The following is a 25813-nucleotide window of genomic DNA, read 5'->3' as shown; positions in this document are numbered from 1 at the left end:
GTATTCGAAGTATACTTCGAGGTCCGAAAGCTTCTACAAGGGCAGAAGTGTCTCCAGGCGAGCGACTTCGTTCAATTTTGAAAAGTCCATGATCGTTACCCTCGAGTTGTATGTGCTCAAAATCTCTTGTAAGTTGATTGAGGTCAGATCTGATTTTCAGCAGATATTTACTTTTCCAATATTCTTTATGAGCAGTTCTAGTCGTTTCTTCAATTCACGTTGTTGTTCCAAAGCACTTCTCATTTGCAAGAAGAACAGCTTCAGACTGGCGATGAAGTTTTCACTTTTCGCTTATATAACGTTCCCCCACCACATAATTTGAAATTTGGTGGAGGGTAAGGAATGTAAGGTATGTTTGTGTATGCGCGCGCACCTTTTACCATTCCCAGAGCGATAGTAACTCAACACCGCTGATCAATGGCTCTGAATGTACCGCGGCAATCGGTCGACCTTGCACTCTGGCCTTGACTGAACCCGTTCAAAATCCATCGTTGAGTTCACATGACAGTTACAAGCCAAAAAAATGTCACGTGGTTGATATCAAACCAGCATCCGAGTAAGTGAAAAACAATTCTCAGAACCATTAATTTTTCGAATTTTGCGTGGTTGATAACGTGGGAAAGAAATGTGAGGTGGCTGATGTTACACATCAGCGATATCCGAGTGGATAAAAAACAATTCTCGGAACTATTAATTTTGGAATATTACGTGGTTGATAATGTCGGAAAAGAATGTGGGGGTGGTTGATGTTACACATCAACAATCCTATCGTGGGAAAAGAATGCGGGACGGGTAACCGACATCAAGGTTAGTAAAAAAGTTCACGCCATTCGCTGCGCTCTCTACCACAGGCAGACGAGCACTACATGGAGACTCTGACCTTCGGTCGGTAAAACAGCACGATTTTGCCTGTCGACCGATAAGAATTGTTGGTAAGCCAGTGCGATTTTTCACCGTCGACCGATACAACTGTCGGTAAGGTTGCACGATTTTGACCTCAAGTCGGTACGGCAGAGCACGTTTTATCTGACGAGAGTGGGGGCAACCTTCAAGAGTTTGCGTCTGGGGTGCGCGGAGCGGCTTGGTCGGTAAAGAAGTTGTTTGTACTCAGGACACCTATTGCTATACTACTGCTGCTTGCCCGTGACGCTTCTCGAACAAATTATCTGGTCATATGCATGCATATATCGTGCACTCTCGCAAAATTATATCTGTATATCATCTATGTACTCTCCCGATTGTGCCAAATCTCAGTTGTTTTACAAATCTCTAGCGATACATCCCGTAGCGCTGTAGCGAACAAATCACATTATAGCATTGTTTTGTCCCTCACGGAAAATACCCCAACTGGGTTGTAAATTTGTACTCCTAACTCATAGATAATCTCCCATAAGAAAAAAGTTAGGGTCACGAATTGACATCCGATTTGGGGCTTTTTTCCGTGAGGGGTTAATTATCATTCATCCTCATTATCGTCCGACTTATTCACTCCAGTCCATTCTTCGGGATTCTCCGTCGATAATCCACTATCTACATTTATCTCTCCAAACATCTCTTAATACAGTAAACTCCCGTTTATTTGAAACGATCGGGACGGAAGATGGTTCGGATAACGAAAATTTCAGATAAACCGAATTCCCGCGTGAAACACCCCGTATTGCATCAATACCGCGAAATATGATCGTAAAATGTGCGTACGTAGAATGCTATTGATATGGTTGTGAATAAGCCTGTATGTTTTTGACTAAACAATTTGTGTTGACAGGTTAAACAGTTTTTAAATGCTGAATAACAAAGCTTGGTCATTTTACGTCGATACTGAAAAAATACGAGAAAATAAGTAATCGGTCGCGATGGTATTTGGTGGGTGCGGGTGGGGTAGGTGCATCCGACAAAGTTTGTTCAGATAAAGCGGATTTCGGATAAACGGGAGTTTACTGTAATAATGAAACGAATATCCAAGCAAAAACTTTGATCAAGATTGAGTTGCCTTTTTCCTCACTAAAGAGAAGTAAAGCTCCGTCAGCCGAAAGCAAACACGATATAGTTAATGAGCATATCCTTTTTTGTGTCTCGTTCCACTGACACTTGGTGTCATGCACACGGACCGACCGCGGGTCATGTCATTGAAAGGCCCGGAGTCATCTTTCTTAAATTTTTTTCTTTTCTAAATAAACTCTTTGAACACATTCCTCAATGTGTACTCAAATTCATAGCAAAAAGTTATCAGTATTGCGCCAGTCGTTTTTTCCAAATAAATTTAGAAAATCAGCCTGTTCCGACGCACGTTATAATAAAATAACCCCTCAAACTTTTTATGTAATACTCCTTCAACATTGCAACTTTTCAGTATAGGATCGTGCTTTACCGTGAATTTATGGTGAAAAGGACAGGTTAAATGCGTATGCGTCAATACATGCAGCGATCTTGCACAAGACAAAACTGCCTGCCGCGTGCCACGAACTGCTACCAACCTAACGTTAAAAAAGATAGATCGGAATACTCCTAGCTTTTTGACGGTATGACGGGCGTCATGCGAAAGATTAAAATTTATTTCGTCCAATGGATTCACGTTAATTCACGATCAATTTCGGTGGCCATTTTGCTACTACTCGGTGCTTCATGCAAGCCGTGAAAATTACTTTTCAATCTCGAAATTTTTCAAAACTGGAGCAATTTATTCCATTTTTTTTTACTCCAAAGCAACGTATCTAAAGCTCATCCCAACCTGCGATATACTTATTGTGATATCTCCTTGTTAGTGAAAACGTCAAGTTACTGCAAGTTTATATTAACATTACGTTAAAGAAATCTCTAGCATCTATTTTAAAACAAATATTATTGTATGGCTATTAAATAACCGGACTGAAGTCATAACAGTTTTTAGTCATCATCAATTACAGCAGAAGTGTTTTCGCCCTCAATGTACTCCCCTTGGCGATCCCTACACCGCTCGATACGACGTTGCCATCGTTAAAAGCAGTGCTGGTAGTCCTTTTCTGTCAGCTGGTTGAGAACCTCCATCGCTTTTGCTTTAACCGCTTTTATACTTCCAAATCTTATCCCCTTCAGCGCCGACTTGATTTTGGGAAACAGAAACAAGTCACGGGGGGTAAGGTCGGACGAGTACGGTTCTACATCAAGGTTCTGATGGCCCTACGTGAGCGTGTGAGAGGACGAAGACCCGATTTGTGGAAGACCAAGCCCTGGATCCTTCACCAAGGCAATGCACCAGCCCATTCTGCCTTGTCTGTGCGTTCCTCGCAAAATACGGCGTCATCGCGTTGGAATATCCACCGTACTCGCCCGAGCTTGCCCCCTGTGACTTTTTTCTATTTCTCGAGGTCAAGTCGGCACTGAAGGGGATAAGATTTGGAAGTGTGGAAGCGGTTAAAGCAAAAGCGACAGAGGTTCTCAAGCAGATGACAGAAGAGGACTTCTAGCACTGATTTCAACAATGGAATCATCGTATGCAGCAGTGTAGGGATCGCCAAGGGGAGTGCATTAAAGGCGAAAGAACTTCTGCCGTAATTGGTGACGAATAAAAACTGTTATGAATTGAGTCCGGTTATTCAATAGCCACACCTCTATAACGTCTTCGTATGTACCAACTGTATGTGATCTAATGTCTTTGTGCATTAGATGTCCAACACCAGGATGAAATTTTATTCCTGGCTTACTTCTGTCAAAATGTGTTTACTGCAATCAGTATATTTACCATGCCATCGTTTGCAGATTTGAAGGTAATCGATCCACGCTTGATAGTTTCAGATTGTCTGATATCGAGCAGCGCCTTATAAGTTTGATACATGCTTCTAGTAGCTGCCGATTGGATAGCCACATTTCGGACTAGGTAGTTAGGATTTACTGGTAGCCAAGTTGAGGAGTTTAAGGAAAATCCGGCTGAAGTTGACCCATCCCAATGAAAGGGAGTTCTTGCTGGGTCACGGGTGAATAGTTCAAAACGATTTGGCCCCGCGGCGATTGCACCAGGGTCTTCGGTTTCTTCATACGATATTAATGTATCGAGTAAACCCAATTCTTCGCCTTGATAAGTGAATGCGGTGCCCGGTGACAAGAGAAGCTGCATATTAAGGCTGTCGACTCGATTCAAAAAGAACCTTGAGGCTATACGGCTGACATCGTGATTTCCGAAAATTGAGTTTGAGGTTCTACCGTGGGGCAAGGCAGAGAACCATTCTTCTGCCATTTCTACGAAGTCATATGCTGTCGATTCTCGTCTCAGGTTTGAAATAAAGCCAAAGTTCAATGGTATGTGGGCTCCTTCATGAGTTTGGTTACCGAAATATCTGAATATAATAAATGCTATTAACTTATTTTCTTGAAAATTGATCAGTGTCAAAATAATAGTCGCCATATTATATTATGGTTTGACATTGGAGGTAATACCTGGTAATGACATTTTGACGAGCAGTTGAATCAGTAACAAGTATTTTGGTTTCACTATCCGGTCGGGTCGAGTATTCATCGACGACAGCTCGCCACTGATAAATAATATCTATAGTTTCATCAAGATCAGTTGTGTAAATATGTCGAAGGTATTCGTAGTCTGTTTCTGTAACTCCTGAACTAGCTTCCTCGTTCAAAGGTTCATCCAGAAAGCTGGCATCTTCAAAAAGATGAGCGACTGAACTAATGCGAAAACCATCGACATCTTGGTCAAGCCAGAATCTGAGAACATCAGTGATTTCTGTAACTACAGCAGAGTTGCGCAGATTAAGATCTGGTTGACTCTCATGAAACTGGTGTAGGTAGTACTGTTGTCTCTGCTCATTCCACGTCCACGCAGAGCCACCGAATACACTAAGCCAGTTGTTTGGCGGCTGAACTACGTTGCCTGAACTGACTCCATCCTTCCAGACGTAGTAGTCAGTGTAGGGCTCGACACGTGCAACAGAATTTTGGAACCAGATGTGCTCATTACTGGAATGATTAGGGACAAAGTCCAAAATAACTTTCAAATCTGAAAATAATAACCATTGATTATTTATCTTTGCAAATACTATTAATCATGTTTTCTTGAACAATGAGTATATTTTATGATGTGTGTGTGTGAATATTCTAGTTCCTCTGTTTTGCAAAAAGCGAACTAAGTAGAAACTTAGTAGAAACTCTAAACAGTAAGTGTGTCTTAAGTTAATAATGATTTGTACTTTTTTGATGAGCCGTGTTCACTAGCTCTTGGAAATCCTCAAATTGACCGAAAATTGGATCGATACCAGTGAAGTTCGAAACGTCGTAACCTCCATCAACCTGTGGTGATGGGTAAATAGGCGTCAGGGAAAAGCCAGTGAAGCCAGTGTCTTCAAGGTAGTCCAAACGGGATATAATGCCTTGTAGATCGCCAATCCCATCACCATCACTATCCTACAAAGATTTTCAGCATTATTAACTTGATTTCTTGACGAATGAGCAAACTATGAGACAAAAGTAGCGTAGATACGCTGGTTCTAACCCGAAAAATGGCGGCGTACCGGCTCCCTCCTTTCTCCCTACCTTACCGGCAGTCGGTATGTTACCCCCCACGATGGTAAGCCTTACCCATGATATTGCAACCGGATGTTAACATACATGACGTCATCATCATTTTCGCTTGATTTTGCCGTCAGACGAGCGGCCGTTTCGATAGCAGCCATTTTGATTTTCCTTAGTCGGATGAGCAGCTATTTTGATTTTTTTATCGTTAGACAGTTTGATCATGAGATTTTTTGCTTGGTCGGATGAGCAGCCATTTTGATTTTTTCACCGTCATCCGTAAACTTTCACGCTAATAGTTTGCCCCTAGGGCGAAAATATTATTTTCCACATACTTAGAATACATTCTCTTGAGTTACTCGGCCGGATGACGACACAGCAATTAGATAGGCTCGGGATGTTGTTGATGATCCGTAAACTTTCACGTTCAAGAATTTATTAGGGGGGGAGAGTGTGGTTGGTTGGTTTATAAATCGCGAGTTCATTCAACACGTTATATTGTGCTCATAGTTTTCCTATTGTGAACTTCAGTATCCATAGTACGTCAAATTTATAAAATCTACATCGAATGTGATGGATCTAAATGAAATTAACCTCGTCTGTTGCCTGGAAACGCTGCCCACTACGAGAATGCCGGATCTGGAGGTTGGGGAGGAGTACAATGTAACGGGGGTGAGACGTGTAAATACTAAGTACGGCACGAGTATTCTTCTCGCGCTAAATGAGCAATTCGAAATATTTTTACCCCCCCCCCCCCCCCCGAATCGTAAGTCTCATGGAAAATGCTGTGATGCAATTCAACGGGATGCAGAAAACGATAATCGAGGGCATTCCACGAATGAAATATCATGGGTGCGAATACAAAAATTTGAATTTTTTTGTGACAAATGAGCAATTTGAGCTTAACAAAAAGCACTGTTCCAACTTGCAATATGGAGATGATCATGGACATTCAAAGTTTCGTTGGCCCCGACGATAAATTTATACCCAAGGAACTTTGCATCATAAACATAAACTCATCGGGTTTGAGCCGCATTCTCTTCAAACCGCCGTACGCTTGGGCAGATCTACCAACTGAACACAAAGCTACTAACGCTTAGCTAACACACAATTTTCATGTAATACCATGGAATGCGGGAATTGAACCTTATGCTGAGGTGCAGAAGATTTTAATAAAGGCTGTTAAATATGCATGCTATGTATATGTCAATAGCGAGGAGAAGAAACGATGGCTGACGAAGATCCTTGATGGGGCAAAGCAAGTAATAAACATGGAGCATTTACACATTTCACCACCATCACTGGAAAAACTGAAACATATCGAAGAGGCGGGTTGGTGCTGTGATTATCATGGAAACGCTTCAACGGGATACAACTGCGCCTTCGAAAATGTTCAGTGGTTGAAGAAGTGGTATGTCAGGAAGTGCACGGGGTCTCTCGCGAAATCGTTCTGTCTATTCAACAAAACAAAAAAATGTAAATATCATGCGTAGAAAAAAATATTAATAGAATTTAATGTAGTTATATATATATATATTCCGAATTACAGTTACACCTAATTTTCAGTAATATAATTCGTTCGAATAAATCTAAAATAAATATACATATACTAGCGGTTGAATGCTTTGAATAGATGTTTTTCATTTATCAACAATTACAATCCGTTTTCAGCTCATACATAATAATGATGATAGATCATCGTATTTTAAATTGAGCAAATAACCTTACACATATTTTCATTATTCATTGAATAATAATAATAATAATTAAACATCCGAACCCAAAATTGACTTATACCAATCCCTTAACCGTGCCGCTAATCGGGTTGTATTCGACAATACGATCGTGCAAGAACATGCAATAGGCTACAGTGTTTGCGGAAAATTCTACGCTCGAGTCAAATAACAATCGAATATCCACCAGTCCAGTTTTCAACGATTCATTCTGTTTCGAGCAATCGATAACAATGAGGGGAGCTCGGTTTGTAAATTCACGCTTCGATAACAGAGGTTTGGCCTCTTTGTGTAGTAGTCGGTTTGAAATTGAACATACATGTTGTAGAGAATGGCGTACTGATTATTGGATATATCAAGATTCATATTCCAGTAGGGATAACACTGCGAGTTAAGGAAGAGTTTTATATCTCTGATTCGACAATGATCAAATTCACTGGCATTTTTCTGGGGACCGTTTCTTCGTGCAGTTTAGAATCCTAGAACGACATATCTCGGCTTTTCCAACTGCATCGATGTCTTCACCGTCCACACATGCCGCGTCGTTGACGGGAGCATCGGATACACGTACATTTCCTAAGAACAAAAACTCATGGATATGGCCGGATCCTTGGGAATGTAGTTAAGTAGCTGGATTTCCGGTTTATCGGCCAGTTTGATGTAGGGTAGCAACCACTCGATTCTATTAAGGGTAATCTTAAAGTTTTCCGCGGGCGGGGTTTGAATCACCGTATTCAAATCGATGTTGGAGCGTGTGAGAATCAACTTGTGTTTGCCATTGACGATGACTCGACAATAATTTTCGGCGAAGCCCAGCATATAATTCAACGGTAGAACAACGTCGTTTCCAGAAGCATCGGCTAGTTCGGCATCATCGCTCAACCAGCTGGTATTCGCCAGACTTTATTGGTGACCCGGGCTTAGGGATAAGTGCCACTTCATAACGCTGGTGATACCAGCATTTTTATTCCGATCAATGTCCACACCGTTTAACTCGTGGCAAACTTCCACAAACAAATGGCAAACAGTGATATTGATCAATTTCGTAGTCGTCACCGCATTTACACCATGGTCCTTTGTAATTTTTCCGTGAATGTGGAGAAAGCTTTTACTGGGCAGTAGGCACAAGTCTTGATGTTGGACAACAATATGGATTTCATCGTTGTTCTGGCAGCTGGATGATGCAAACGGCTGATGAGCATGAATCTCAGACTGCGCAATCGATTCTTCGAATCCCACAGATTTCTGTATTCTTATTATTTCTTCCATGGTAACACACACGCGGGATACAGCGAACACGAATTCTTATTTTCCAAAATGGCCACGTAATCGAAGACCTAGGCTCCGGAGAAACCGAACTTTCAGTGGTGTCAGTCTCGTGGGCGGTGTAAACGTTGTCAGAGGTGTCGGGCGACTGATGATTTTTGCTCATGACGTCTGACTTTTATAACTTTTACCCAACTTTCTCGCCTCAAACACGATCCTCATTATTTTAGCGTTTTCACGTGTAAACGCACAGTTTTGCCGCGAAAAATAATTAGCTCGTCGTCCTGATAAACTATTTTCAGCTGTAAATTCTGTATCGACAATACGGCAATTGGTAGGTAAATGATGCTGGCAGGCACTAACACAATCTTATATCCGGATGGAACGGTTGGGCAAAATTCATGAATCGTGTGAGCTCGACGCTCGCTTATGTATGCCCCAGCGGTTATGTTACACTCAACGCGTAAAGTATTAACCTTCAGTATAGTCACTAGTAATTCAGATTTTTGAGTAACGTCTCGTGCTAGCTCAACCGCTTCAAACCCCAATAATCGGCCGATGGAATCTTTGGATTTGAAGTCTACCACATGATTGCACGTGACTTCACTGTTCAGCTCGTTGTCGTTGGCTCTCAGACTAAGGGTGATATCGGAGGGTAGCTCCTCACGCAGACATTTTTCAATATCCTCAATTTCACAGCTTCCCGGGGATATTATGATGCTGGAGGATGCACCTGACAGTGTTAACGTAAACGATTCCGACATGACTGATGCTTGCTCCTGCGGCACTTGTCTTTTTATAACTGCTCGCTGAGAAATTTGTGGCATAAGTGCCCACAAATCACAGTATCATATTCCTGATACCTCTTATGATTGTATTCAACGCTACCAACACCGACATACCTCATCAGGTCCTTAGGCGGTTTTAAATCACCGAAACTATCAAAATACGCAACTTGGTCACCATTTTTCTTGTACGCAACCCAATGTGTCCCTGGGCCGTTTTTATCGTCGATATTAATAATTGCGGATTCTCGCATTTTTTCTCCCGATTTAGGCAGATCATTCCGCATGAAAATGCCGCAAAAATGCGGAATTTTCATATTTTCAGCATAGTTGCGTGAATAAATGTTGGTGGGAGCTCGGTGTGGTAGCTTTATTAGTTTTTTGCCGGATGTGAGTACAGGCCCATTCTGCTGCGGTAGGGTCGCAGGTATAATCCCTTGCCCAAAGCAATCGCCTCTATTGTTGTATTGTGCCGTTTGTTCTCGTTCAACCGATGTTTGTTGACACTAGCTTCGTTGACAGCTTCGGCTATACCCGCAGCACCATCCGCAAGAGCTCCAGTAGCGCTTAGACCAGCCAGAATTGGAATGAGAAATGGCAGGAAGCCGCCAATTTTATCAGACACAGGTATAACGCGAGGCACACGAGCATTCTTCCCAGTCCCACGCGCAGCCGCGTGAGCACCCGCCAACGCCGACTCAATGGCTTCATAACCCGGTCGCATGGCGACCTTTGCTGCTGTGATGATGGATTTAAGATTCACCGTTCTCTTCCGCTATTTACTCTTCCCACCTGTTTTAGATTTTTTCTTCGCAACCACTACAAGTTTCGACCGCTCCGCAGCTAAGCCCATTCCGAGTTCAGATTCAGCTTTAATGGTGTTAGTAACTCCCCAGGCTACCGCCTTTTCACCCACATTAGCGTCCTTGGCCAAGATGCGATTCCACGTCTTCTCAGCCAGCGCTTTGTCGGCAAGATTTCTCGCTGCAATATCGTGATTCTTTGCGTATGCAATGTCGTGGTCTTCACACGCAGCATCCAGCGGATTGATCCCCAAATTGCCACGAGCCAACCTCTGGTGCGTGCAATTCGAATGGGAGATAATTGATGATTTTATTCAACAAATCACCACCGCGTTTCTTCTGTGTGCACGTCCTCAAAGTCGGGCAACAACTAACGTGTCTTCTATAAAAGGTGGAATTTATATACCGTCATTTCAGTTCTCGTTATTATGCTAACGAAGCATCATGAGATTCCAAGATCAGCCCGATAAACTACCTATCGCGAATTTCGATAAAATGGTTCGACGCGGAAAGGGAAAGATAGAAAAACGACATGGAAAATTGCTACCAAATACCGTAAGAGCAATTTTTTGCGGGCCATCGAATTGTGGTAAAACTAACGCTCTTCTCTCACTTACTACGCACGGCAATGGATTGCTATTCGACAATGTCTACGCCTATTCGAAATCTGTCATCCAGCCAGAGTATCAATTTTTGCAACAGTCACTAGAACCTGTGCAGGGTGTGGGTTATTTCCCGTTTCGCGAGAACGACGAGGTTGTAAAACCGGAAGATGCTCGCCCCAACTCTGTTATGATTTTCGACGATGTGGCCTGTGAAAAGCAAGATAATATCAGAGCATACTTCAGCATGGGCAGGCATCGCGATATCGATAGCTTTTATCTGAGTCGAACGTAAAGCGCATTCCAAAACACCTAGTGCGAGACAATGCAAACTTATTGGTGCTATTTCGACATCATGATATGAATCTGGAACACATCTACAACGATCATGTGAACACAGACATGACGTATCAGCAATTTAAAGACTTGTGCTCGGCATGCTGGAATGATGACAAATACAGTTTTACCGTAATTGACAGGGATAGCGAAATCAATGGCGGACAATATAGGAAGGGGTTTGACTGCTTTATAAGCATAAAATAACATAAACTTGCACAGTTTTATTGCGACAATCGGTCCGGCAACATGGAGAGTGCCAAGATTCGTAAACATAGCGATACATTGATTGGAATATCGAAAGCATGCGATGTCATACGTCGGAAGCACAAGATGCTCAAGTTGGACAAGGACACGACCGAACAGGTTGTGGGAGAGGTATTCAAGCCTTTAATAACGCCGTTGCAAGCATTGGTGGATACTTCAAAGCTGCAGCAGCAGCAGCAGCAGCATATTGAACAAGAAATTAAAACGGAACTACCGGATGTTACAATGAAAAAAAAAAGAAAAAGATGGCGAGAGTACCAGGGATGATGATGATGAGGAGGATAAGGATATGCATGATGGGAATTTCATGGATGCAAGTGATGAAACACTGAAGTTTGGTGAAATTTCTACTACAAGTACGCCGGTGAAGAAAACAACGGATTCCATGGCGCGATATTTGAAAATGTTCAGCACAAGCAAAAAGAGGAATTTGGATACCACATACGGTGTTCGAAAGTTGACAAACGGTATGATGATTGGTGATACGCCGATCAATTTCATTGATAATCTGGTCAATGTGGGAGATGAAAGTTATAAGAGAACACCAGGATTACTAGAATTATTGTTCAAAAAATCACCCGATGCATTGATTGTGAATGACGCGGACAAGAATAATCACATGAAAATTATAACGCCGACAAATGCGTATCGAAAACGTTACCAAGCCGATGAAAGCCTTCGAGATAATTTAAGAAGCGCAAAGTATAGAAATTTCGTTGAAAATATGTAAATTTGAACAACTGGTGAATTTGAAAAATTAACGACGGAGCCAAGAATCGAACCTGGTATCTAGAGATGCTTTACCGGAGACTTACTCCACTAGACCACCTAGCCGCCCTGACTCTGTTGTCGTTAATTTCTCTTATAACCAGTGAGTTTAAATTTGTTTTCCTGTGCCAACTTTATGTATGAGTAAGAATTTCATCTCTGTATGCACGATGTAAGGAGACTGTAGTGTGTAGATGTTATGTTTACCCTTTCAATCCTTTGCTTCCGATGAAAAGCCCGTAACATGGCAATGCCGTCTAATAAATGAGATGCGGGTGTGCAAATCATTAATCTACGGAAGAATTTTGTTGGAAATACGTAAATTTGAACAACTGGTGAATTTTTATTTTTGGAAAACTTTTTTTCATTCTCAGAAAACTTTTTTTCATTTTCTGAAAACTTTTTTCACGTGTTAATTATGTTACGGGGTAGATTGCGTAGGCTCCGATGAGCGGTAATCGGAGCTTACTCCACGCCCAGCCAAGATGTTATTTGGCTATTATAGGGTCCGTTCACGTCGACTATGCACTCGTGTGCTACTACTATCAATGCATCAAGTGAATGGAATAGAAAGGGATCGGTATTAAGGGGAGGTGAACGATTTAAAGTATATGACTGTTTATTGGTAGTCAATGCAACGGAGTCGGTCGAGGGAAAAAGGTATGGTCTTGGTTTAGAGGGATAGGTGTCTTGCTTGAGCGCTAGGATGGATCTGCCTAGTTTAGCGGGATGTAGCAGGCAAGCTAGCCGCGAGTTACAGAAGAATCTGCTGACTCGCAGACGATAAGAGTAAACTATAGAGCGTAAGGTAACTAAGAGTGTGGGAAAGGAATAAGAAGTCTGGAGGACGTAACAATCAAATGGGAATAAAGTTTTCGGAAAACTTTTTTTCATTTTCTGAAAATTTTTTTTCAATTTCTGAAAACTTTTCTGGTGGTAAACAAATAAAAATGAATCATTTCTCGATATATCAATAATAAATAAATAAATAATTGTTAAGTATATGAAATCACATTTGCAAATCCAGTCAATATTTACAGTAATTCTACGTCTACAGTTTTATCCTATAGCTATTGATTGCTGGTACAAACCCCCAAGGTAGGGTGTCAATCTGTGCAGTTATCAATTGCCGCTTGTCATCTTGCCAACTCAGAGCCAATTATTTTTGTACGATCGTGCTTACTTCATGTTGTTTACTTCGTATTAAACACTAGGGAAGGGTCAACTCTTGGTAAGCCATCAGACAGGGCTGATAATCATCAAACGTGATGCTATTTATCGACGAATTTTTCACACCCTCGGCACGCTTACTCACTTTTTCCCCATCCTCAACCATCGTAGTAAATGTGTACAGCTTTGCTCGTAGTCCCACAAACTCTGTCATAATTCTACCATTATTTTCATCCTTCATTAGCTTAGTCGTTTCTTGTTTTTAAGCGGAATGCCATACACATTGTCGGGCGAAAAGTCAGAGGTATCAAACATTTCATCCACATCACGTTTGATGATATTGTAGATGTTCAGTACGTTAAATTGATAAATAAGGCTGTCTGTGTCGATATACAATTTGACCGCGCTGTTAGAAAAGTCGGATTTCACATAATTATAGTGGAAATCATGAAGAATGATTTTTGACAGATCTAGAATCGATGCACCGACGTGAATAGGTTTGGCGAAGTGAACTTTAACACGATTCATTTCAAAGATGACCATATCAGCGCCAAATTCGGTGCAGTTGTGAAAGTTTGCTCGAGCAATAAGCGCTCTCGCACCACCTCTTCCCCCCCCCCCCCCCCATTTTATAACCAATTTAACATCTTTATGATTTCGCACATTCTCCATAGTCTTGCCGAACACCGCGTTATCCATGAGTTTGTAAAAGTTTTTCTCAAATTCGTTCCTAGACCGCTTGCGCATGTCCGTGTTGAGCGTGATGTAAGGCTCGAGCCATGGAGATTGTGCGAACTTTAAAACTCTTGTGCACTTTCGTTACTTTCAATCCTAAATTCAAACACTGTTTCAAATTTCTATAGTGCAATATACAGGATGTCTCTAAATTGGGGGACACGGACCAGCCAGCGTGATACCTGACTCAAATCCAACCGAGAATTTCTTTGCCGCAAGCTCGTCCGGCGCATAGTTTTTGAATTATAAGCGCCACGGAAATTGCTGTTTTGTTCGTCCGGGTGAATTATTATTATTCGTTTACGAATTAAATATCGGCACCTCCCCTCTCGCCTTGTTGTACCCCTTCTCGAGCGCTGACCTCGGTATTGTTGCCGCGGCACACGCTGTCGGCCGCACACCCACGGACGCACACTCATGCGTGTGAAACATAAGCGAATGCCCAGCTACACAATACTACGGAACACACATCTGCGAGTGAAAATAAAAATAAATCTCCAAACAAATCAGCGGATTCAAGATTTAATGTTATAAAACACTTCCAATCATCGATGTGTGCATAAAACTAGAGATTTTAGATGATTAATATGCCGTTAGGGTTCATAATTACTCATTCAATCAATCTGGCTTGAGATCTTCAGAATTATGCTTTTTGAACATTTTTTGTGTCTTTGCAACATAATTTTTTCACTTGTTTTAAATTCATCATTGACATCCGAGTTTTCAATAATGCGAGAGAAAAACAACTCGCTGAATTGACGTGTCAATGGGTTTGTAAATCAATTACGATTCACCTGAGTTAACACAAAATAACTGAATAAATGAGGATTCACTGAATCGCTAAAAATGATAACTGAAATCATGAGAATTATTTGAGATATAACTGAATTAGGAAGAGTTGTAATAAGTCAAGTTACTTTGAATTACTTTAGATTCGTGCCAAAATTTTGTGTTTGAAGAGAAAAATAATTAAATTCAAATAAAAAAGTAATTTTAAATCAAGAAGAAGGAAATTCCCAAATACCTGAATTCAAATGAAGCAATTTCAATTTAATAAATCTATCTGAATTGAAGGAAAAATAATTATTATTATTTGGAATAGAAAAATGAAGTCGAATTACATGAATAAATTCAATTAATTTAACTCAAAAAAATATGGTGTCATTCAAATTCCTAGTGATTTCCTCGTCGATTCAATGTGGGTCTTCAAAATGCTCAACCTTTACCAGTAGATCGGCCCTTGCGTGTGTAAACTAACCGTCTATATCTCTCGAGGGGAGCATCGCGATGTTGGAAGTGTTGAAGCTTTTAACTTCTTCCGCAATCTCCTCGTGCTTTATGTTTTCAAATTTGTACCATAATGTGAGGTTAACCTTTACATTACCCTCCTCGCGCAGTACCAGCCTCAATCGCTCAACGATGATCCGCTGCGCGTCGTCCAAAAAGGCTTCCAAATTCTTATGCCCGAGATTTGTGGCAACTCCCGTTCGGATCCTGTTGGGAAAACCACTATCGACGTCGTCTCACTGTACACTCGTAGGACTGCCGATATTGGCACCCATCGCCACGGCGTGCTGCTGCTGCTGCCGCTGCTGCTGTCGCTGCCTCAGCTGTTGCCGAATCTTTGCTATCTAGGATTGTACGAGCGTGATTGTATGCTGAATTTGCAGTTTCGCACTTATGCTCGTTCTCGGGCGTTGGGAAACATCACGCAGCAATTGGAGATTTTCCATTCTAACTTCAATCCAGTGCTGGAAGATGTCATTCTCACGCTTGGGATACAGCTCACCCAACAAATCGTGAGCATTCTCCATCGTTTTGACGAGATTTGAGTATGTTTCAGCGGCCATGACTTCAACGTTGATATAAGCAGAACTTCGATGAACTTTTGACTTGCACGTATCGTGTAGGACTGATGAGTCTGCATCGGATGCGTTGAATTAATATATGCAGATAGATCGCAAGAATTTTGGGGCGTAGTAGTGAGAGGTCTAAGCTTTGTACGCCCCTCGTCATCCGGTTAATTAAAACAAATGAATATATTCGAAGTATGTGGAAAATATTATTTCCGCCCTCGGGGCAAACTATTAGCGTGAAAGTTCATGGATCATTGTTCGCTCTTTGGGAGCTTGTATTTCGACCGAGCCGCTTGGAAGGTGTGGTGAGTTGTGGTGTTTAATTTGTATAATGCTATTTATTTATTTTATTTACAATATATACAATTATTTACATGGCTGCCAAGTGATGCATGGTGCAGTTGTAGTTACAATGCAATGGGAAGGAGGCGTCAGTCATATAACGTTGCGTCGTCAAGTCTGTTGTAAAGTCAGTCAGCTTGGTCAGTCAGTCGTTGTCGTGATGATGAGATGGAGCAGTGTCGTTCGGAGTCGGTTGGAAGCGTCAAGGTGTAGAACTCGAAGTGTCCTGCCGATCGGTCTGATCGGCCGTCTCTTATTCCAGCCTTGGTGGATCCTTGATAGCGGGAGACCGCGTTTGGCGCTTACGCAACGCGCTCAGCTGCGTGGGTGGCGTGAGCGGCGTGCGTGACGTCACACTTTCTTTTGGGTCGCGTGATTAGAAAGCACGCGAGGCTGGTTGCCTCGCGTGAACTGGAAGGCGCGCTACCAACGAGTTGTGTTCACGTTGTTGTGAACATTCCGCCCGCCTCACTATGTGTGCATAGTGATATTGTTGTTACTCTTCTGCAGCGATTGGAAGGAGAACTATTCTGTTGATTGGTCTTGTTAGCGTGGTTGTGGCGGTTTTTATGACGGCAACTCTGATAAGACCATCGTTTCCTGGTAGTGTTTCGATGATTCGTCCCAGCGGCCATTTTGATGGAGGAGTGATTTCGTTTCGGATGAGGCAGAGACGACCCTTTTTTATGTTGTCCCTTGCTTGGAGCCATTTGTTTCTTGGGATGAGGCTTTGGATGTATTCGCGGGACCATCTTGTCCAAAAGTGATCTCGCATCTGGGTGAGTTGTTGCCAGCGGGACAATCGTGATGTTGGCGTGTCCGCAAGCGTTGATTCCGGAAGTGCATTGAGGGGTGCACCGATGAGAAAGTGACCCGGGGTTAAGGCCGAGACGTCGTCAGGATCATCAGTCAGTGCACTGAGAGGCCGAGAGTTTAGGCACGCCTCGATTTGTGAGAGGATGGTGCTCATTTCTTCGTATGTGAGCGAAGCGTCTCCGATGACTCGACGAAGATGAAACTTTGTAGATTTTACGGCAGCTTCCCAGAGCCCGCCAAAGTGTGGAGCTGCTGGTGGGTTGAACCGCCAAGTGATGCCCAGTTGAGCGAGTTCCTTTGTGAAGGAGTTGTGTTCGCTCGTTGCAGCTTTGATCAGCTTTTGCAGTTCGGTGTTTGCGCCCACGAAGTTGGTACCTCGATCGCTGTAGAGTTCGGTGCAGAGTCCTCTTCTTGAGATAAATCGTTTTAAAGCTGCTGTGAAGGCTTGCGTGGAATAGTCGGAGGCGATGTCTAAGTGCACAGCCTTGGTCACCATGCATACGAAGATGACGAAGAAGGCCTTGGTGGTCTTGTGTCCTCGTCCTGGTGAAGTCTTCAAGGCGATTGGTCCTGCGTAGTCAACTCCAGTGAATTGGAACGGTCTTGCTGGAGTTACTCGTGACCGTGGTAAATTTCCCATGAGTTGTTGCGGTGGCTCCGCCCGCCATCGCGTACATGTGACACATTGGCGTATACGTGATTTGATGAGGTTCCGTCCTCGGGGAATCCAGTACCGCTGGCGTAATGTTCCTAGGACGAGTTGAACTCCGCCATGTAGTGTCTTCGTGTGCAGGTGATCTATCAACAAGGATGAGAATTTTGAATCATGTGGCAGGATTATTGGGTGTTTTTCGTCGAGGGAAAGTAATGAATGTTTGAGTCTTCCTCCGACTCGTAAAATGCCTTTGTCATCGAGGTAGGGAGTGAGAGATATTAATGAACTTCCCTTTTTGATGCTGCCGGTTGTAAGGTGTCTGAGTTCTTCCCTCCAATGGTGTTGTTGGATGATTTTTAGCCACGCGATCTCGGCTTGGATGATCTCGGCTGGGGACAGGAGAATTTCATGATTGTGGTTTTGAGGAAGCCAACGTCTACACCAAGCGGTGATTCTGAGCAGCTTGCTGTAGCTGGAGAATAGACTGAGCATCTCAGGTTCAGTTGGTGGTTCTCTGGCTGTTACTGCATGGGCTGTTGACCTCCCTTCTGGAAGGTTGGTGAGATCTGTCTGGAGATTACTCCGTGGAGGTTTCTCATCATTGGAGAGAAACTCTGGTCCCTTCCACCAAAGTTGGTGTGTGAGTAGGTCTCGTGGTGAGAGCCCTCGTGATGCGCAATCCGCTGGGTTGTGCTGACTCGGGATGTGATTCCATTTGGCTTCTGGAAGTAGTGTTTGGATCTCAGCGACTCGGTTTGCTACGTATGTTTTCCATCTTCGTGGAGGTGCCTGGATCCAGCCCAGCGTGACAGTGGAGTCTGTCCACAAGTATGTAGTGATGTTATTCCAGTTGGACAGCCTAAGTGTGTGGTGAGCCAACTTAGTGAGAAGATGTGCCGCACAAAGTTCCAGTCGAGGAAGTGACACCTGTTTAAGTGGTGCGACCTTACTCTTTGCAGCTATCAATGATGTTTCGCTCCGGCCGTTTTCCTGGAGAGCTCGCAAGTAGAGGATGGCCGCGTAGGCTTGTTCGGAGGCGTCTGAAAACCCATGGAGTTCTATTCTGTTGGTCCGAATTAGCCAGCGAGGTATGCGAATGTTGGAGAGTGTTGTCCATTGGTCGTGAAACTCCCTCCAGTTTTGTGAAATGTGTTGAGGAAGAGGATCATCCCACTTCGCGTTGATCAACCATGTCGACTGAATGGTGATTTTTGCTCGAGTTGTTACGGGTGTGAGCCATCCTAAAGGATCGAAGAGTTGAGCTGCCTGAGATAAAATTGATCGCTTCGTAATAGCTTTGACGGTGGTTGGTTGGATGGTGAACAGGAAGGTGTCTGATTGCTGGCTCCATTGAAGCCCTAGAGTGGAGTGAGTTTCCTCTGTAGGAGCCCAAGACATGTTGCCCTTTACCAAACGATCTGACTCTGGAATGTGTGTGAGCAGAGTGGAGTCGGTTGACATCCATTTCTTGAGTGGAAATCCGCCCGCCATGCATATCTCTCGAAGTTCCTTTTGGATATTGAGCAGTTGCGTTTGATTATCTGCCCCAGTAAGGATGTCGTCAACGTAGATATCTCGTTGAAGAATAGATGCTCCAAGTGGGAAATTCGCCTGCTCGTCGTGAGCCAGTTGTCGGATGGTCCTGATGGCTAGAAAGGGAGCGCAAGCGAGACCGTACGTCACGGTGTTGAGTCGATATTCGCGTGGGTCTTGATCTTCCTCGGTTTTCCACAATATTCTTTGGAGGTCTCTGTCATCTGGGTGTACGAGAATCTGTCTGTACATTTTCTCGATGTCAGCAGCGATGACAAAGCGATGGGTTCTCCATCTGAGCAAGACGTCAGATAGAGCTGGCAGCAGATTCTCCCCTTTTAGCAGGAAATGGTTGAGGGAGATTCCTTGGTGAGTTAGGCAGGATCCGTTGAACACTACTCGAAGCGGTGTAGTGGTGCTGGACTCTCGCCACACTCCGTGATGAGGAAGGTAGCAGACGTTGCTCGTCGGCTTGTGTGATTCTGCCACCTCCATGTGTTTCATGACTTCGTAGGTGGACATGAACTCGTGGTAATGTTGCTCAAGCCCCTTATTGTGTTTAAAGCGCTTGAAAGTGTAATTGAGACTTCTTTCGGCAGCTCTCCGGGTGTCCGACAAGTCCATTATTTTTGATGAAGTTGGTAGTCGCACGATGTAGCGACCTTCGGGTGTTCGGGAATGTCCGATGGCGTATGTTTCCTCGCAAATTCTTTCGTCGGAAGTCAAGGAAGGAGGAGCGTTGGGCAGTTCCTCCTGTTCCCAGAATCGTCGAACCATGGATGATAGCGAGTCCCTTGTTGAACAGTGGTGACTCACTGTGGTATTGGCGGATGCGTTTGACGCACTAGTGGTGCCTGATAGAATCCATCCGAAGATGGTTTTCTGGGCGATGGGTTGATTTCTGCCCCCTTTCCGGAGACCGGTGTCCATGATTTGAGCATAGATGTCAGCCCCGAGGAGGACGTCGATGGGATCGGAGGCTTCGAAGTCTGGGTCTGCTAGATCGAGCCCCTTGATGTGATTCCAGTCCTGCCTAGATGCTTCCACGTTGTTGCCGTAGAGGGTCAGTTTGGGGAGAATCAGTGCTGTCGTTACGATGGTAGTGTTCTTGTGACGAGCTGTAACCTTCAGCTCGACTTTCCCCTTTGCTGTTGCGGTTTGGACGCCACCTACTCCGCATATGGCGATTGATGCTTTAGTCCGAGTGATGTGGAGGCGTTGCGCTAGCCTCTCGGTGATCATGCTCGTGTCGGAACCTTGATCGATGAGTGCACGTGCATGGTGCAAGTTGCCGAAACGATCGGTCACCCGGATGCGGGCTGTAGCTAGCAGAACGGACACTCTTGTTGATGGGCGCTGCTTGGCGATGAGGCAATTGGCTGAGGTTGCTGGCTTTGGAGTGTCCAAGGCATCGTGCAGCGTGGTGTGATGTCCCTCCGAGCAAGTTCGGCACGTCTTCTTGGATGGACATTCGTGGTGCTTGTGTTTGCCCAGGCAGTTGGTGCAGCGGTTGTGTTGCAATATTATGCTCAACCGTTCCCTGGCTGGTTTGTCCTTATAGGTTGGGCAGAACATAATGTAGTGAGCCTGGTTACAGATGATGCAGGTTTCTGTGGGTGCACTGCGTCTCTGTTCTTGTTCGGGTTCGCTTGCCTTCTTCTTCCCATTGTTGTTCTGGGCGTGATGTGTGTTTTTCCACCGTGGTGATGGCTCGGGAGATTTCTGTTCTCCCTTTGGTTGCTGGATTGCTTCGAGCGTCTGGATTCGGCGTTCGAGGAAATTCCTGAGGTGTGTGTAGGTAGGAGGCTCCGTTGTCTCGGCGATAGAGGCCTCCCAGTCTCGACGTGTTTTGTTGTCGAATAGTTCGACCACCAGGAAAACATACAAGTCCTCGTGCTGCCCGATGGGTCTTCCAATGGCGTCAAGTGAACTGCAGGTTGCGATCATGCCGTGGAAGATTCTTTGAAGTTCGTTTGCCGACTCCGCCTTTGCCTTTGGGATTGATGTAAATTTGGTGAGGCACGATCTGATCAATGCCCTTTTGTTTTCATACAAGCCGCTCAAAGTGTTCCAGGCTTGTTTGTAGTTTTCTGCGGTGATGCTGAGAGTTTTGATGAGTAGGCTGGCCTCCCCTTTCAGGCTCGCCTTGAGGTAGTGGAGTTTTTCGACCTCGCTGATTGATGCATCCTGGTCGATTAATGATTTGAACAGGTCTCTGAAGGATGGCCAATCTTCGTAATTGCCCGAGAACGTGGGCAGCTGGATACGAGGTAGTGAAGCTCGGCCGTTGCTCTGCTGTGGTTGGGTGCTTGCAGAAGAATTTCTTGTTTCTCCTGTTAGCTTTGTGGCGAAGTCCATGAGCATGCCGCGCTGCGACATATACTCCTCTTCCACCAGTGATGAGAATGTGGCGTAATCGTGCTTCTTTAACTCATCCTTGAATTTGTTGAGAAGAACTTCGTGTTGATTCTCGAATTTCTCCCAGTATTTGTCGAGATTGAAGATGCGCGCTTGGACGGCTCCGGCGCTAATATTTGCCTGGCCGGTCTTCCTGAGGTTCTCGACCATCCTAGCGATCCTTCCATGTAGCTCCGTCTGGCTCCGGATCAGCTCTTCGAATGAGCGATCCATGATTGCGGTGGGTGGTTATATAGGAAGACGAAGGTGCTGTATTGACGCGTTGACCTTGTCCTCTGTATCCGGCTCGAAGGACCAATAAATGTTCGCTCTTTGGGAGCTTGTATTTCGACCGAGCCGCTTGGAAGGTGTGGTGAGTTGTGGTGTTTAATTTGTATAATGCTATTTATTTATTTTATTTACAATATATACAATTATTTACATGGCTGCCAAGTGATGCATGGTGCAGTTGTAGTTACAATGCAATGGGAAGGAGGCGTCAGTCATATAACGTTGCGTCGTCAAGTCTGTTGTAAAGTCAGTCAGCTTGGTCAGTCAGTCGTTGTCGTGATGATGAGATGGAGCAGTGTCGTTCGGAGTCGGTTGGAAGCGTCAAGGTGTAGAACTCGAAGTGTCCTGCCGATCGGTCTGATCGGCCGTCTCTTATTCCAGCCTTGGTGGATCCTTGATAGCGGGAGACCGCGTTTGGCGCTTACGCAACGCGCTCAGCTGCGTGGGTGGCGTGAGCGGCGTGCGTGACGTCACACTTTCTTTTGGGTCGCGTGATTAGAAAGCACGCGAGGCTGGTTGCCTCGCGTGAACTGGAAGGCGCGCGACCAACGAGTTGTGTTCACGTTGTTGTTATAACAACAAAATCCCCAGCCTATCTAATTGCGGTGTGTCATCCGGCCAAGTCACACAAAAGAATGTATTTGAATTATGTGGAAAATATTATTTTCGCCCTGGGGGCAAACTATTAGCGTGAAAGTTTACGGATGACGGTGAAAAAATCAAAATGGCTGCTCATCCGACCAAGCAAAAAATCTCATGATCAAGCTGGCTGACGATAAAAAATCAAAATGGCTGCTCATCCGACCAAGCAAAAATCAAAATGGCCGCTCGTCTGACGACAAAATCGAGCGAAAATGATGGTGACGTTATGTATGTTAACATCCGGTTGCAATATCATAGGTAAGGCTCACCATCGTGGGGGGGGGGGGGGGGGGTGACATACCGATCGCTGGTAAGGTAGAGGGGAAGGAGGGAGCCGGTACGCCGCCATATTTTGAGTTAGAACCGGCGCATCTATACTACTGACAAAGTTCGTAATTGCCTTGATGTAATAAGCATATGCCGAGACTCATCTTGAATGGTGAACCGTAGAGATACTAACCCAAAACACGCGCGGCCTAGTGGAATTGTGTTCAAGCGTACTCTGTTCGAAGTCACGAATGGCGTGCGTAGAATTTTAACTCGAGAATAGCTCATGTAGAATTTGAAGGCTGAAAGCATTTTTTCAAACGGAAAGAAAGGTACAAGGAATTAGTTTGATCGTGTGCAGAAATTATTCTACGAATAACGTAAATGATTCAAGTCCATAGATCGACAGAAGGTATTATTATAATGTCAGGCTTGACTTGCAATCAATTTATCATGAATTAATTCATTCCTTTGAACTTTTTGTTAAATCGATCGAACAACGAAATTCTTGCTCATTGAAATAAATAATTATTAATTATCTTCTAACAAACTTACGCTACATTAATAATTTGTGTAACACGCAGTTGAGATCAAACAACGAATAACGAATAAATAAATGAGCAAACTCGTCGGATTATAACGATGGATCAGTAATAAATTGTTTCCTCAAAATAACAGTAAGAAATCTAAGAGAATTTATTTTTGAACGATTGTGCTGGCCATTTCAAACATCAGTTCTTGGACGATCCTCGTCGATAAACTCAAACCATAGCGAAGCACCTTTCAGTGGTTAAATACCTGGATGGAAATCAGCCAAATCTCTCGATGAGCCTTAACCCCAGAAAGCTGATCGCTGCGACTTGAATGTATTAACGAGGCTCATCGTGGGACTAATGTTTGAAAATGGCTAACTTAATGGTCCAAAAATTAATTCTCTTGGATTTATTACTATTATTTTTGACTAAACAATTTGTTACTAATGCATCATTTCAATCCGACGAGTTTGCTTATTCATTTATTCGTAATTCGTTGTTCAACCTCAAGTTCGTGTCACACAAATTACTAATGTAGCGTAAGTTTGTTAGAAGATGATAATTAAGAGGGGGGGTAAGGTTTTCAGCGTAAAAAAAAACACTTTTTTTGTGAATTTTTTTTAAAAGTATGGATTGAACAAATTTAGTCAAACGTTTTGTACATTATTAAGTATACTTTTAACAATATTCTGTAATTTTTTCATGCGGAAATACAGAAAAACAAGCCGGTGACAGAGCTTGCCCCAGAACGTCTCAGAAAAAAAAAACAATTTGTGGTGTTCACTATATCTCGGTCGGAAATTATCTGATATCAAAAATCATTAACATTTAGTCAAAATATCATCAAATCCTCCCCCCAACGTTCTTCAATTATTGTTTTTCTCATTTTTGGTGGCCATCTAAAGTGTAAACTGCTATTATTCGCGAAAAATTCCACCATTTTGTGGGTGGGAAACCCCCTTAATGTAAACAAAAAAATTTTAACTGCACGTTAGGGGGAGGTATTTTAAATGAAGAAAATGTGTACCAAGTTTGAAATGAAACGGTCAAGTAGTTTTCAAATGGCAGTGAGCACGGACTTTTTAAAAGTAGTTTCGAAAAAAAATCACAAGCGCACGATCGAACGTACAACGACAAACTGAGGTTCGTCTCTCGTTTTAAAATATTGTACAGTGTATAGTATATACATACAAGTATAAAATATGTCTTTATGGCTTTACTTACCTGTCTTTACTAAATAAAATATAATTTCAAGTGTTTTGCTCAGATCGACTTAAAATTTTGGGAATATATTTTTGAAATGTTTAACATTAAGATAGGACAAAAATAAATTCGATTTTCCGAAAGTGCAAAACCTTACCCGCCCCCCCTTAATCATTTACGGTGATTAGTAATCATTTCTTTGGTCCAACGATTCAACAAAAACATCTGAGAAATCACTTAATTTGTGATAAATTAATTGCAAGCCAAACCTGACATTATAATTAATCAATTTTGTCGATCGATTGAGTTGAGTCATCTTCCTTGCCTGGTCCAGTTTTCTCGTAACTTTACCAGTTCACAAGATCAAATGAACAAAAAAATATCACCTAATATGGAAATTAAATTGATTAATGTTCCATAAATATTTGCAGAATAACTTCCGCACATGCGCAAACTAATTCCTTGTACTTTTCTTACCGTTCAACAAAATGCTTCCGGCCTTCAAATTTTACACGAGCAATACTCGAGTTCAAATTCTGCACATGCCATTTTCACGTTCAAATAGAATAAAGCTAGCTTGAAAAGGATATGGTTAAAAGCCATCTCCTAGGCCGCGCAAATTTTGGGTTGATATTCCTATCGTTTACAATCCACAAAAATTCCCGGTATATTATGCCGGACAGGAAATCCTGTTCACGCCTAGTGCACTCTTGGGTTGTTTGAAAGTATAGTGCAATTTGAATCTTACATCTCTTGATAAGGTGCAATGAGTATTGCATCTTGCCAGTGCTGTTTTACAATGCGGAATAACGACATGCGCATGGAAAACTACACGGTCCACCCGGTAAATTTGAAGATGATCGCATAGATCTACGACTGACCATGAAGAGTCGGGTAAAATTTTCCTCCTGTCTTCGCATGTGAGGATAACAGTAAATTAGTTCAAAGAGTGTAACCAGAGTCTGAGAGGCAGGCTTGTTCAGCACTCAACTTCGAGTCATGAATTAAAGAAAGTGGCGAAAGTCGAGATCTTCAAAGGGAGGTCTGGGCTGTCTCCTCCAATGCAGTCAGGACATGTGGCGAATTCACTGTACTAAATGTGTGGGAGTGGTTACCCATGGCGAGCTCTTTTGGAAACTCTCAGCCCGAGGCAGATAGAAAAAGGCTTCTGAGGTGATCGGTCGTGTATTGGGCAACTAGTTCAATTTTCTGGCTCTGCGGGTTCTGCCGTAGTTATAAGTGAGTCAAGAACGATCAATCACTGCAATCATAATCTGTTCATTGTCGCATTCAGTTGTGTGTGTTACGCCCCAAAGT

The 25813-nt window shown here is 43.3% G+C and overlaps 1 protein-coding gene across 1 annotated transcript in view; it reads right to left on the bottom strand.

Moving 5' to 3' along the window:
• LOC124180670 overlaps positions 1–25813 on the bottom strand; it is a 122579-nt gene that overhangs the window by 84949 nt on the left and 11817 nt on the right. Inside the window, exons 3-5 of the mRNA XM_046566415.1 lie at positions 5175–5388; positions 4411–4984; positions 3719–4310 (exon numbers count right to left, since the gene is read on the bottom strand). Coding sequence (XP_046422371.1) covers positions 3719–4310; positions 4411–4984; positions 5175–5388 — 1380 coding nt within the window. The remainder of the gene's footprint in view (positions 1–3718; positions 4311–4410; positions 4985–5174; positions 5389–25813) is intronic.

The sequence above is a fragment of the Neodiprion fabricii genome, chromosome 4, assembly GCF_021155785.1.
Source record: "Neodiprion fabricii isolate iyNeoFabr1 chromosome 4, iyNeoFabr1.1, whole genome shotgun sequence".
NCBI lineage: Eukaryota > Metazoa > Arthropoda > Insecta > Hymenoptera > Diprionidae > Neodiprion > Neodiprion fabricii.
The sequence above is the reverse complement of the archived record's forward strand: the minus strand, read 5'-3'. Positions and strand labels throughout refer to the sequence as shown.